This window comes from Cryptomeria japonica, chromosome 10 (genome assembly GCF_030272615.1).
Source record: "Cryptomeria japonica chromosome 10, Sugi_1.0, whole genome shotgun sequence".
Taxonomy (NCBI): Eukaryota; Viridiplantae; Streptophyta; class Pinopsida; order Cupressales; family Cupressaceae; genus Cryptomeria; species Cryptomeria japonica.
This window is the reverse complement of record NC_081414.1, coordinates 855,030,061-855,046,095: the sequence shown is the minus strand read 5'-3', so window position 1 is coordinate 855,046,095 and position 16,035 is coordinate 855,030,061. Positions and strand designations below refer to the sequence as shown.

Sequence of the window (16,035 nt, the reverse complement as noted above, 5' to 3'; positions counted from 1 at the left end):
ACGACTTCCAACACCATAGCATCACACTAGTGCTTGTCAGTATTTAGTGTAATGCCCACTAGCCACCTCACATAGTTGTATACATACTCATTAGTGCTAAACAAGTTTCTCAACTGCACATTTAATGCATTTTCACAGTTTACACAACTAACCCTTCCAAAGTAAGCCATGGCCAAAGATTACCCTGCAACACTCCCCAGAGAGCCCTCACACTTTCCTATTTTGCTTATGCCCACCAAATTCACCATAAAAAGCTGTGATCTGTGGAGTCAATCAAGTGCATTGTCCATTCCCTGCTAGAATCTTTCACTCTGCAAACATATCTTTTTCGAAGTGTAACAATTTATAGGCATGCAAAGCTACTCAGGTGCCATGTAATCCTCCCGTCAAAGAAACAATTACCTGCTTCCAGTCTCCAGTTCGTATTTCACCAAAGTTTATCCATTTTTGATGCCCGAGCAAGCCAAAACTCATTGTACACTTGCCTCAGCTTACAATCAACCGACCCCTGTAGAAAGTTACTCTAGAAATTGATAGGCCTCGAACACTATGTGCACTCATGGCAAAACTAATATCATATCGCCTCTCCTCGATGCACTCTGCCTGTCTCAGACAAAATCTCTGTTATCCAATTCCAGATCTTGGAATCCCGACTTTATCTGCAGCAAGGACCGAAAGCAGACCGTCCAGTAACTCCTCTACCTCAGACATCCATTTTGGTCCATCGCAATCGATTCCTTTGTTTGCCAGCCAGTCCACTGCCGAGTTGCCCTCTCGATATATGTGTTTAAAAGTGAATCTATTTAGGCTGTCACATAAACTTTGGATCTTGGGGCGACACGCCTCCAATTTCTAATTCTCAAATTTTTGTTTGATTATCCCATTCAGGACAATTTGCGAGTCACCCTCTACTTCTATGTCGCGAAAACCTCGGCCCACACTCCATTCCAAACTAGCTAATAGCCCTGCAATTTCTGCCATATTGTTTGTTGTGATTCCTAAGGGACCGAAATTTGCACCAACAAAATTACCAAATTCGTCCCTTATAATGGCTCCATATCTCGATTTACTAGGATTTCTGCGAGTTGCTCCATCAAAGTTGACCTTTAAGTTTCCAGCTGAGGGTGGAGTCCAAACTATACTATCTCTGTTCTGCTTCTTGTCCACAAACTTGTAGCCACTGTTCTTTGTCAAATTCCACAGCCTTTCCATTTCCTTGTCCCAAGAAGAATAAGTGCAATACTCCTTCCCACTACGGTTATAATTCAAATATGGTTAAGGTAAGGATTTAATTAGGATAAGGGTTAGGTATAAAGTTAAATTGGAGTTAGGGTTAAGGATCAATTAGCCTTATAGGTAAAACTTTTGATTTGGGGTTAGGGTTAAATTATGGTTAGGATTCAAAGAGATTATGAATACAATTGAATTTAGATTATAGTTATAATTGAAATTAGAGAGAGGACTTTTATTAGAGATATTAGTTTTTCACAATCCATAATAACTAACACAATCTAATCCAGAAGCTATATTACATGAAATAACTTTTATTAGAGTTAAAATAAGGTTAGGGTAAGGGTTAAGATTAGCATTCAATTTAGGTTAGGGATTATAATTAGGGTTCAAATAAGATTACGACTTAATTAGGGTTAGAATTCAATTACTATTACAAATCTAAATAGTAAGTACTAGCCACTATGTGGCACTTGTCTAATGATGACATGAATTTCACTAGACATAAGAATTATCTTTGTATTGCTCACTTATAAATTTTTTATCCTATAATAATTAAATTTAATTTAAAAATACTTATAATAGAAAACAATTCTAAATTTAGCTTTATATCCTTACAAGGATGACGTCAAATTTCATTTTTCTTTAAAAAAGAAAAAGAGGATAAAGATAATATTGATTTTGCTCGAATATATATTAGCCCTACGTTCGTAGGCCTTGGAAAACTTCCCCAGAAAAACTGTCCAGGATAATTCAAGTGGCATATAAGAATTATTTATAGATTATAATCAAATTGTCAGTGATTTTTCAAATGAGGGTATCGTTAGAAGCACACATTTTGACGCAGAAGGGAGCAATTTAGGTAAAGAAAAAAGTTTAAAATCTGTTTTGAATGACGATATTTGCAGGCTGAAAGCGGGTTTGCAGGTTCAACAAACTTTGAAATCGGGATTGATTGCAGCGGCTTCGAATTTGGTATTTGGCAGGTTGGTCTTCTTTTGAGGGTTCTTCTTGGTCTGGGTATGGGTAATCATTTTAGGTTTTTGTTTTGGTTTGTTTCAGTTGCCGCATCGAGTCAAATTGTTTTTGACAAATTTTGTATGAGATTACAGTTGAGTTTTGACACAATTTGAAGTAAGTTTGAATCGCATTCTAACCATGGATTAGATTTGAACGTGTAACATAATTTGTAAATCATGAACTGTTATACTTCAACAAATGAGTTCTTGGAATCATAAGTTGTCTTATTGCCCTTGGGAATATGGATCACGCTCTGATGAATGTCCCCATTTCCGCCTAGACCACAATATCCTCAATATGTTTATTACGATTAATAAGGGAACAGAATATCGGTTTGCGATAGGTTATTATTTGTTATATTTGTGAGTTCATCTTTGCCGTTTTAACATCCTTATTGCTTTTTCATGAAATGAATATTGCTATGTTATTTAATTTTCTTAGAAAAGAGGGATAACGCCAAGTGTCGGGGCTAGGGTATTAGGGATCCCTCATATGTGGCTGCAAGATTGTGGTCTCCGTGGTCTCTGTAATTGTTATTTTATTTGAGTTTTGAAAAAAACGTAAAGGTGAGTGCGATTTTTTAGATTACAGCCTAATCAAGATGCTAATATGGCTTATAAAATCCAACTTATGGAGAGGAGGCCTTTTTTTTCAATTAACTTTGTATTATGTATAAAATTCAAATTCGTTATTTGTAGCCTTTATATTTTGGCTTCATGGCCCCTTGGACTGAATTAGGCATTGCCCCACCTCCATCATTAGTAATCATGATAAATATTTTAGAGGCATGGAATGAGATGTTGTCGGGTGAAAGCATTAGTATTGATGAATAAAGTAATATAAGGAATGGAATGAGAGATTGTCGGTTGTGGAGAAATTGGCTTGCCAAAACTTGCTAGGTCACTTCGGGCGTATTGGAGTCTGAAAGATTAAAAATTTAAGAAATTTTGGATTCAAGTAATCTTGGATTTGATAAATACTTCATTTAAATCTAAAATTATGGAGTCTGGTTTTGTTGCTTGGTCTGTTCCCAAAAACAACGAACATAGTTAGAGCTCAGGCAAGCGTTGAAGATATTAAATAAAATTCAGCGAATCTTGTACGAACTCATGCTTTCACACAGTTGTTTAAGGAACCAATGTGTTTAGAAAAAGGCTTTTGGAAGAGCCGCGTGATAAGATCATTCAGTTTTTTCCAGAAACCTTTTTTAAAACACTATGGACTGTGGAAGCATCAAATCTTCAATTGAATTGTATTTTGCCATATATATAAGGCATCAATCAATAATGACTTCACACAAAACTCACAAACTGTTATAGAGTTTGAACTAGGCAAGCTTGTGGGAGATAAAATTCGGTGAATCTTGTAACTCATGCTTTCACACAATCGTTGAAGAAATTGATGTGTTTACAAAAAGGCTTTTGGAAAAGCTGTGTAATATTTATAAGATCACTTATTGTATCCTTTTTTAAACATTATGGACCGTGGAAGCATCGACTCTTTAATTGAATTGTTTTTGCCAGATATACAGGGCTTCTATTAATGATACCCTCATCCAAAAATCACAAAATATTTAGATTTTATTTAAGAAATTGAATGACACTAGGTACTAATTCTAAAAACTCTATAGCTCAAAATGACAGCTATGATTAAAAAACGGGTATCATACTTAGATAAAATGCTTGCAAAGAATATCTCTTGGTTTTCAAAATAGAGCCGAGGCTCACGTATGGACTGATGCTGAATTTGGTGTATTGCGAACAGAAATTACAATTTGTCTCGTACTAGAAATATTAACAAATTGATTATTAGAAATCAAAACAAGCAAAATTAGTAACCTCTTTGGATGTCAGAAAGAAGATTACACAAGCTTTTTCAACATCTTCGCCCCCTACCTTTGTTGCAGGTCATCAAGAAAAGTATCGCAGGAATCAATATATGATAGCCTTCAATCTTTAGGTGCTCATGTTTGTTGATCAAATATGAAGAAGCTGTTCTGGTAGCTAGAAACTTCCAATCATAGGGTTTTGGCCGTAGCTTATATTGATTTGCAGAAAAAAAATTGAGGCTAGGATTTTGTTCAGCCTATAAACTTCTTTTGGCTTTGCCTTCTCAAGTTTTCAATTTTGTTGAGCAGAAAACAGTTAATGCATTGTGAAATCCAAGATTAAATCACTTTTGCATGTAGATCATTTTAATCTATTTCCTTTGACATTTATTAGAAAAATACTGGTTACTTAATGCGAAGAATTGTAAATAACAACTGAGGGCAGAGTAGCCCTTATATTAGTGATTTGAACCAATTTTTTGCATCTAAGATGTGTATTATACAGCTTATATTGTGATAACCACCGGGATAAATGTGTGTGAGCTTTCTTCCACCAAGGGAGGTTACTGCTAGTATTAGGTTTAAGCATAATTAATTCTCATGAATGACAATCTGTGTGTGAGCTTTCTTCCACCAAGGGAGGTTACTGCTAGTATTAGGTTTAAGCATAATTAATTCTCATGAATGACAATCTGCTTTAAATGTCTGTACAGGATCTAGTAAGTGGAACAGATAGTCAAAAGAATAAATTTTTTGTATTAACGCCTAGAATTAGACATATTGGCGTAAAGAACAAATTCATACTTGGAAAAGTAAAGGCGCAAAGTGGCCACTAAAGCAATGCAGATGAATAAGCCTTCAAAATTTGGAGCATCCTGCTTTGCAATGAAAATGAAGAAGCTTATAGAAGATTAGCATAAATCAACGATCTACTAACAGGCTTTGCTTAAATGAGCTTGGAAAATTCCCACATAAACCATTGAACTTGCCTTCAACGGTAAGATAAAAGGTTCTATTAAAGAATAATTTAGAACTCTACAAGCCTATCTCAAGCAGGAGAGAAGAAAGAAAGGTAAAAACAAGTACCGTTCTTGATGTAAAATATCATTTCATGACTTTGACCATTTACAAGAAAAATGGGCCTTGTTAACAACTTTTATAATACTTGGATCATGCAATATAGAAAATGAATCATAAAAGAGATGCAGAAAAGAAATTTTGAAATCATCAGAATTTATTGCTCATAAGATCGAATATCGAGCTGAGTACTTTCCAGTTTTGTATACATTCCAAGGTCATGCGTATGTGCTATCTACAGTTTGTTGAGGCTCTGTTTACTGCAGCAAAAGAATGATCAAAAGCAGTAGATCTACATACTGGGAAAATTTCAGCACTCTTGGAGAAATTTGATCTTGACAAACTTTTCAAGGCAAGTTCAAATAGCCTTCTGGACACTGAATTCAATCTCACCTTTGAAACAAAATGTGTATGATTATCTGATCTAATTGGTATATATTTTCATGGCACCATGAAAACTTTCTTTTTCTGGGCACACTTCCCAATAACCTGGAAAATGGCATATGGAGGTAGATTTCCCATTAAGCTACAAAAGGATAAAATTCTTTAAGTCACCATATCTGTTGTCTAACAAATTTTGTTGATATCTATATGGAGATATGCGAGGATAAGCAAATGCATTATTGCTGCTACTTCAATGATATACGAACTATCTAAAAGGAAAATGGAATTGTTGGTTGGAGGGGTAACTGCTATTTATAGAGAGCCTTCGGTTGCAGCTCCCCATCACAGTACAACATTGAAGACTCTGATACAAAGTGATACAGATTAAGTGGTAGGCACGAAAAGAATAAGCAGAAATAACGAAGCACAAAACGAAACTAGAGCTTTTTATTTCATGATAAATGATGGGTATTAGAATGACATGTGACAATACAAACAATAATTTTATTTTGCTGATCTGCCAGATCAATTAATCAAATTCCTATGTTGATTAATAGAGTTTGATGTTAAACGATTATTGACACGAGCTATTGTAATTATTGTCATTATTAGTTGTATATGACTAATTACTTAATATCGAGTAACATTCTATCTTCATTTTTCAACATATTAAACTGGGCTAATTGCTGAACAGTATTAAGATTTCACTTAATCTCTGTCCACTACGGTTAGTTCTGATTTTCCAAAGAATTTTACCATTTTGATATTAATTTTTTCTTGGATATTTTTATGGTCTGTAATAGTTTTTCTGTGCCTCACCCATTCTTTGGTTTGATAATGAGAATATTTTTTTGGTTTGGGGCAGCTTCTGAATAAATTTCTGTTTGAATTATTTGTAAGGTTCACAATACATATCACATCACTGTAGTTCAATATGAGCTTGAATGTTGTGGCTATGAAAATGCATATTTGTAGAGGCAAGTCTGATTTTCTTTTCCTTACTCTTTTTAAATCTTTTCAGAAACTTTTATGAGGGTATGTTTATTGAATTGGTCTTAAGTTTGGATGTTAGGGTTTATTCTACCAAATCATGGAGCATTAAGTTGAAAAGTAATGAAATTTGAAGGGAAACAATTCGGTTTCTAGAATGGGAACAACATATTTGGTTTGATATATCTTTCATTGGAATTATATTGGGGTTTGTTGTCTCTTTACTTCTGACATGTGGACTCTTGTATTGCATATGGCTGCTTGTTTCCAAAATTCTATGCCAAGACTTCGGTCATCCTTGGAACATTTAATTTTTCATTAGACTGATATAAAAATATAAAATGCACCAATTCTTCACAGTTGTGTATTCTGAAGTCTGCAATGTTGTTGATATCCTTGAATTGTAAACCGAACCTCTTTTTCCTATTTAGAATATGAATAGCTTCTGAACTGTAAGGTCAATTGTGCAGGTTTTTGGCAGTGTAAGGCAGGAGCTCTGCTTTGAGCCGTAAAAATGACTTCTGTATGCCCCTTTGCAAGAACAGCTAAAAAAAATGCAGAAAACTTGGTAGAAAAGGTCCAGCAAGAACAGACAGAAGATGAAAACAATTATTCTGAGCAGGCTAGGGGAGAGAAAGAGGATAATTCAAAGAAAGGAGAAGCTCCAAAGTGTCCTTATGGATATGATTCCCAGTCATTTAAAATAGGACCATTTAGCTGTGTAATTTGTCGAGCGTTACTATATGAAAGCAGCAAATGTGTACCATGTGGCCATAAATATTGCAAGTAAGCTTTATTCTGGATAGTAAGATAACTGAAAGTTGCCAGTGTTCTTATTATGGTTGTTTGGCTGGTAATTTTTAATATAGATCTTCTGCTATGTTGCCATTAGCTATTCCAACATTTTATCCAAATATTAGTGATGAGCATTCTTCATTTTGTCTCCAGAGTCTGCATTTTGCGCTTTGAGGATTGCCCTTTATGCGGAGCAGACATCAATAAAGTTGAGCCCGATCCTGATCTTCAAGCACTTGTTGATCAGTTTATTGAAGGTCATGCTAGAATCAAGAGAACAGTATCTCATTCGGATGATACAAAGGAAAAAGAAGATAATGAACAATTTAAGAACGTTGTCTACGAGGATGTTTCTTTGGAAAGGGGCAGCTTCCTTGTGCAGCAAGCCATGAAAGTAAGTTTGAAAATAGATATTTTTGGAAGTTCAAAATCGCTGCCTACTATTTAGATATATCATCATTATAGGTTTTACCCAAAAGGATGTAAACAAGTTCTTTTATACTGTATACTCTAGTTGTGTTTGTGGCTATTAAGTATCTATGATAATGTATTCCTCATAAAAAAATCCCTTTAATATTTAGAGTAAACCAATGAATTATTGACATCTGTGACTCAAAAGACTTTTAGTTCACCCAAATTCTGATAAATATGGTTCTTCAATTTGTTCCATAATTTTGATAACTATGGTTACTCCAATTTGTTGATAATTTCATTTGCAGGCATTTCAGGCCCAGAATTTGGAGAGTGCCAAGTCAAGGCTAACTATGTGTGCAGAGGATATTCATGAGCAGATGGGAAGGACTGAAAGTACTCCAGAATTATGTTCACAACTAGGGGCTGTTCTTGGCATGCTTGGGGATTGCTGGTCTCTCTCTCTCTCTCTCTCTCTCTCTATATATATATATATATATATATATACAACACAGATGTGGCCCATTTGTTTACAATACACGAGCATTGAAAATGTTTGAAGAGGGAAAGTTAAACCGTAACCTTCTATTGTTTATTGGAAAACTTTTCAACAAAGGAACTGTTGCTTAGTGATAAATGGCAACAAAGGAAACACTTAGCCTCGCGAGTCCTTTCAAAGAGGCTAGGCATCTCTTTTATTGGAAATAAGATAACATCATTTAGATGCTCCTCCTTTACTGTAGATTGAATAGGTAATTCAAAGTATAATTTTATATTAGGTTACTCTTGGACTTATAGTTGTTGTTACAATTACAATTTATGACACATGCCTTTGTTTGTCCTGCACTGATTTCAGTGAGGAGATACACTTTGCATTTTATCTATAAAACTAGAAGTTACCAAAACAGATGTTTTGTAGTGTCTTCGGGGAATTTACTATGTAATGATTATTCGATGTTATATTAAACAATGGAGACGAAGTCTCTTTATATAGATTTACAAAGACAATGTTTCTAAAAGAAACAATTGTGAACTAAACACAGAAATAGAAACTACCTAAGCAAACTAGACAACTAGATGACCATTAAAGAAACAATACATTATTCTAACACCTTCCCTTAATGGTCATCGTTCTACCAACTGAGAGAAAAACAGAGAAGGCTGCCCCCTTCTTCTCAGAACAATCTATGACATGAGCCTGTCACTGACTCTCCCAGAATCTGCAGAACTTCTGGATATCTTCACAAGTTGTCCAACCTGAAGTTGGGTGACAAAGGTATCACTCCCTGTAGCTAGAGACACTGAGATGAAGATGGAACTGAAACCTTGATTTTGAGGAAAAATCGGCAAACCCTCAACAAACTTTAGCAGGTGAGCACAACATCCCAAAACAGATTGCAAGAAGCCACGATTTTTGAGGAAAAAACCGTCAAACCTTGAAACTGAAGTTTACAGAACATCGTTTTTTCGGAAAAAAATGGTAAAAACCCTAAGACAGGAACACAATCCTACGTGAACATTGTGAATTACAAACGACTAGACACAATCAAAATCGGACACGAAATCTGAGACACGGATCAAAATACAAAACTTAGTTTATGAGGAAAAACAGTAAAACTTTTTTACAAAATGATTTTTAAGGCAAAAAATCGCACACAACCCACAATAATTTTTTATGGACAAATATATAAAACCCTCACAGAACTTTTTAAGGAAAAAATTATTAAAACACATGAACAATTTTTGTGGAAAAAAATTATTAAAACCCACAAAGTAATTTTTATATGGGAAAAAAATTAAAAACCCACCAATATCCTCATCGCAGAAGGAACAAACACGGACTCCACCAAACCCTAGCCACCTAAGCAATCTCAACAGCCGGATTGAGAAAAGACGGCAGGAGACAAATGCAGAAGTCACGAACAGCGAAAATCGCACAAAATAACGGCGCCTCAAGTCATAGCTACGATCGTGTAGTAAATAGAACATGTCGCACACAAAAAGATGCACAAGATCGCCACTCAGAAACACCATGTTCGCGGGCCCAAACCAGAAAAAATACGCCAAAAAGACCGTGCTGCCGGAACGCGCGAAAATCCGCTGGGAAAATCGTAGCTATATCACAGTCACAGAAAAGTCGCGGAATACAAACGTGCGGCGGCGAAAACTCAGACAAAAAAATGTAGGTGGTGCTAAAAAAATTGATTAGAAAATCTGATGCAGGCCCTAAAAAATCCGCACGAACAAAGGGAAACGATGCCCAATTTTTTTTTCCGAAGAAACCCTTGAGTCAGATGCCCACCAACTGAAAACACCCTTGAATCTCCAAAAAACTGGTTTAAAAATCCTCAAATTTTAGAAAAACAAAACCCCACAATTTTTTTATTAAAACATTTGCCAAAAATCAAGAGGCTACTAAATTCGTCAAATTTTGAAAAACTCCATCCAACCTGCTCTGATACCATCTAATGATAATTCGATGTCATATTGAACAATTGAGACGAAGTTTCCTTATATAGATTTACAAAGACGATGTTTGTAAAAGAAACAATCGTGAACTAAACCCAGAAATAGAAACTACCTAAGCAAACTAGACAACTAGATGACCATTAAAGAAACAATACATTATTCTAACATACTATGCCTCTCTCCATCTTTAGAGCTCTGGGCTGTTGATGTATTCCATTTACTTGCTATTTATTTGCAACTTGAATCTTCCACATTTAATTGGATTTTACTCGAGAAATTACTAAATTATGTTATTTTAGTCAAGTATATTAATTGCTATTTAAATTGTGCAGTCGAGCAATGGGAGATGTTGGTGGGGCGGTCAAATATTACAGCGAAAGTGTTGAGTTTCTTTCCAAATTATCTGTTGATGATCCAGAGGTTTATCTCTAGTTGACGTTTACCTCTTATTGAGTTTCATTTCTCTTGTAGTAGCTGCAGGGACAATTATGAAATGAACATAAGGGAAAGCTTAATCTTGTTAATAAAAGTGAATCATACATTAAGAGAGCACTTTTATTCATAGTTGAATATACAGTTGCTTGTTAAACATCTACAGGGTGATTTGCCATGTGTTCTAAAATATCTCCTTTTTACAAGTGTACATGCCAAGTTACATTTTGAATACGTTTTGCTGTGTCACAGATCTCTCTCTCTCTCTATATATATATCTAGAGATCTCTCTCTCTCTCTATATATCTACAGATATCTCTCTCTCCCTATATATATATATCTCAGTGAATCATACATTAACAGAGCACTTTTGTTCATAGTTGACTGTACACTTGCTTAACATTTATGGGGTGATTCGCAATGTGTTCTAAAATTTCTCTTTTGTGAGTGTACATGCCAAGTTACATCTCTCTCTCTCTCTCTATATATATATATATATATAAATAATAAAGTTGCAAGTATGAATTAGATTTGCCTTATGAATTAGATTTGCCTTTGTCAACAAATAACTGCTGATAATTTTGTTGCAGGTTGTACATACACTTTCGGTTTCATTAAACAAAATTGGAGATCTTAAATATTACGATGGAGATCTTTCAGCTGCAAAATTGCATTATTCTCAATCGCTGGATATTCGTAGAAAGGCTATTAATGATCACACAAAACTATCCTCACAGGTTTTTTTAAAGACATATCAATGTAGTCACGCTTTTCTTATTTGGATACATAGTTACTAGTTTGCATTAGGATGGAACTTATATTGTGCTTTTGCACCTTTCTTTAATGCTTTGGTGGTTTTCTGCTTCTTCCCATGAAAATCAAGCCATATTACTCCAAAGATTATGAAGCTCGTTCCTCATGCGTGTAGTAATAATTAGTGAGTCAGTGAACTAAGCTATTCTATTATATGTAATGCTCACAAGTCTACAACTATTCGAGGAGTATCTGTCATTGTTTCAGAAGAAATCAAATTACAGGAAACTTAGGTATCTTTGTTGAAGCAAAATAACTTGTCTAAAGATTTCATGAATGTATAATTCTATGCATTGGAGCCAAACCAAAGTGGCAAATAATAGACCTCAGAATGGACATATTCATGAATATATCAGTTGCAAATGTCAATATTACTTTTTTTGTGATATTTTCAGATATTCTCTATACAAATTCATTTTTAGTTGTTCACTTTCATCTGTTTTGACTGCAGGTGCTTGATGTCGCAGTTTCCTTAGCTAAGGTTGCGGATGTAAACAGAGGCCTAGGTAATGAAGAAATTGCTATTGAAGGATTTCAAGAAGCAGTAAAAAGCTTGGAATGTCTTTCATTACAACCAAGCGAGGAGCCATCTTTAGAGAAAAGGGTAAGTTATGTTTGATGCGGCATTTCTTGCCTGCCCTCCTATACATCTTTTATGGAATATCAATGCTGGTAATTATCCTTGTACTGTTGAGTGCAACGGTGCTGTTTGACCATTTGACTTAACAATTTTTTTTTTTTTTTTAAAAACTTTAATCCATAGCAATTTGAATTGTTTACTTAGTCACTGGGCAACTTTTCTTTTCTTTCAGTGTCTAAACTTTGAACTTCCTTTTTCATCTTGCAGCGGCTTTCAGTTTTACAATTTCTTCATGACCAGCTCAAGGAGAGTCGAAATACTGCTCCCGTTGCGGCAACCTGAAGTTGTTTTTGTTTAAATAAGCAATATGAAGCTCTGGATACATATTAAAGAGTGTACCATATAATATCCTACATGGTTTATGTATTTACATTATGAATCACTGTATATGTCTGTAGTAAGAAGTTAGAACCTACAACTCATGTGGTGTGTGCCAAGTTTTTCCATGTATGTATATTCACACCATGGAACTTTGGGTAATTTTCGCTGTTGATGGAAATTTCAAAATGACGCTCCAATGCAAATGCAGAGGATCATAGCCTTTATGTAAAATGGTTGTAGCTAGACGTTAGATGTACATTGTTCTTATCCATTGCATCGAACCTAAGCTGCAAGAGTATTAGGCATATCACCTGTGTCCTCATACTACTTATTTGCAATAATAAGTAATCTGGGGTATGATTTTTCTTTACCTAAATGATTTGTCAGTTTCTTTTCATATCATGCTAATACTTAAGAATAGCAAACATATTACATATTCTCAAGTGTTGACTTTGAAAAATCCTTGGGTCTGGGCTACCATTCATGGATTAGGAAAACAAAGAGGTTCGCATTTTTTGGCTTTTGGGAGTAATTTCCTAGATGTGGAAATACAGTTTTTATTCTGCTCTTCAAACATAGCTTCATTGCATACAAGTTAATTTAAAACTATTCAGGTTTCAGTGTTTCATTAATTGTATCGTAGGCATCTTTTTTTCTAGAAGTTAAAAAATCTTAGTTGAGAGGCGATTTGTTTGCGGTCTTATTTTGTTTAAGGAACTGCTTAATTCGATTCAAAACTTCAACCCTAGATTTCAGAAATGCCCGAGAATAAGAGCAGCACGTCATTTCTTATTTGCCCCAGATAACAAATAATGCGCAGCTTTAAACTCAGAAATAGTTTTATATTAGCCTTTCAAATATTAGAGCAGTTTTATACTCGGTCAATGGGAGTTGATTAGCCATTAATATTACGAAGTGAGCATAAATACTGCAAGTAACAGCTAAATTTAGTTGCTCATAATGCTATTACTTTATTCTTGAGGAGCAAGACAACACACAAATATTATTCTGTTTGCTTTTATTGTTCAATAATATGAATTACATATGTACTCTTAAATTTTTACATGTAAACAACTCTTTTACATTATTATGCTCTCACATAATTATACACTCACAATGATATAATATTAAGTTGTTTTTCAATGAATTAATATTAACTTATCAATGGAAGAGAGTACTAGATATCGTTAGATTCAATGACAGTCCTAAAGACCCTTAGAGGGGGGGCGGGGTGAATCAGTGTCTAATCGGTTAGCAGAATATTTAAATTGCAATAAACAAAAATAATAGAGACGGTGGGAGGGAACCCGGTGGGGGAAAAACTTGGGTGGGATTTGTGACCCACAATATTTACTCATTGGCCAATGAATAAATACTACTTACAATGAGGGGCTTGCACATGCAGGGAGGCAACAACTTAGAGCTCACTGTTCAATAATGAGTCACACTGACTACAAAATGGAGTCACACTGATTACAAAATGGATTATCAAATCTAATACAATGTATTGCTCAAAACAACATCTCTCATGCCAGGTTATCGGTTTAAGTTCAGATAATAATCAAAATCTTCGTTGTCAATTATATCACCTTATACAAAATTGCCTTATACTTCTCATCCATCTACTTACATAAAATGACCTATAAGATCTCATATATATATGAGTCTATTACAATGTACCATGTTGGCTTACAAAAGATATTTATATTAAAATACAATAAACAAAAGTTTATTCCATGTCGGCCTGAGTGCAAGTATGCATTGTTGCCAATGTCGGTGAAATGCATGCCGGTGCCGGTGTATGTAGAAATCTATTGCCAGTGTCGGTATTTGCCGAATGGTTGCCAGTTGGTTGCCAGATGTTTGCCATCAATGACAACATCAACTATTCTCATAAGAGTGTAGAATGCTAACAATCTCCCCCTTTGACATTGATGGCAACACTCATGAGAAAAATGCAAAAACTGTTTCCAAAAACTGAAGTCCAAAAAGATTCCAAAAAGATGTGCTCTCTCTGAGCAAGTGATCTCCTTTGTACAAGCATTTTTCTCTCTACTGCTCCCCTTTTGACATCAATGACAAAGGTTGTCAAAAATAATCAAACGAGTGCAAAAATTTCACCTCAAAGTCTGTAACCGGTTGGTTTCAATCTGAAAAATATATGCCAAAACTAAATTCAGACTCTGCATAAACCTTTTGCTATCATTCAAAGTCGCCCCAGTCTGTTGGATCATGCCAGTGATATAATGCATGTGTTCCTCCGGTGATCACTCTCCTTGAACTAATGCCTTAGATATTTCAATTCTCTGAGTGATAAGATTGTCCAACTTAGAACCAAGTTTATTTTTAAGTTCCCGGGCATTTGACCTTATCCTTGCCTTCTCTTTCTCAAGTTTCTCTAACTTCTCCTAAAAAACTGCCATTTCCTGCTCAAAAACTGATATATGTCCAGATGAACCAATTATATTATCTGCTATGTCATCAATTTCTTTCTATGTTTTTCTGATCTCGTTATCTATGTCCTCTGTCAAAAGGTGAGGTTTGCATGTTTCCTTATATAGCTCCTTATATTCCAAAATTGTAGAGTTAAGTGATGAATAATGATGAATAGAAAATACTCAATAGATACTGAGAGGGGTGGCGGGGGGCGGAGGGGGGAATCAATATAGACAAAAAAAACTTCCTTAAACCACTTTAACTGCAAAGACTGAACTAACTGGTAAACAATATCACCGATCTAAAACAAGGTACTATCGGTAAAACACAAAATGACTGTGAAAGACATAAACCGGTTAACACTTAGATCTTCACCACACCTAATATCTCCTTTCCACTTCACCCATATGCATAAACAGGTAATACATCAGAAATATAAAGACCACTGGATCAACATGCATTACCACTTAACAGAAAATACTAATCATCACATGAAAAGGCATCACACATGACACACTGATTTTTCACGTGGAAACCCAACTGGGAAAAACCACGTGGGGATGAATACCCACAAGTTGTTCTTTGAACTCTTCTGAAGTCCGCTCTGTTAGGAGCCTAGTCCGGTTAAGGACTTTACAATATGTTCTGCTAGGAATCGATTTTGCTAGGGATCACTCGGTTAAGGGATGGCTAAATACCCGGTTAAAGGTTAGAACCCTATTAAAGGTTACCTCGCAAGAGGATTTGAAGAACTCATTGAATTGAGTCACCCTGTTAAAGGATTTACACAAAGCCTATTAAAGCTACCCGGTTAAGGGATTTTCCAACTGCTGAAATGGTCTGAAATCAACAGGTAATACACTGATCTGATAACAACACTCAATGCCAAGACAGATCCACTTTAGCTCCTTTGCTTTTGCAATCACACTCTGCAGGTATCAACACACTTCTTCGGTTTGGCAAGAATCAAGTATCTCTTCACTTGGATACACACATAATATTTGCCAACAACTTCACAATGCAAATCATCATCGACCTTATAGGAAACAGATAGGTCGGTAGCATAAAACCTAAACCCTAAACATTTAAGTTATTTATACAGTCGGTCCAATCTTGACCGTTCAAACACATTGCATTGAATAAAACAGTCTTGAACAAATCTCAAGACGTTCTCCATTGTTCGTTCTAT

At 35.2% G+C, this 16,035-nt stretch overlaps 1 protein-coding gene across 1 annotated transcript; it reads left to right on the top strand.

The window, feature by feature from the left end:
• The first annotated feature begins 1,937 nt into the window (after positions 1-1,937).
• Positions 1,938-12,786, top strand: LOC131065185 (protein NCA1). Its single transcript, XM_057999634.2, has 8 exons — positions 1,938-2,216; positions 7,000-7,315; positions 7,478-7,718; positions 8,044-8,189; positions 10,537-10,624; positions 11,227-11,373; positions 11,901-12,053; positions 12,297-12,786. The coding sequence occupies exons 2-8, from the start codon at positions 7,044-7,046 to the stop codon at positions 12,369-12,371; spliced, it is 1,122 nt and encodes a 373-aa protein (XP_057855617.2). The 5' UTR covers positions 1,938-2,216; positions 7,000-7,043; the 3' UTR covers positions 12,372-12,786.
• The last annotated feature ends 3,249 nt before the right edge of the window (positions 12,787-16,035 follow it).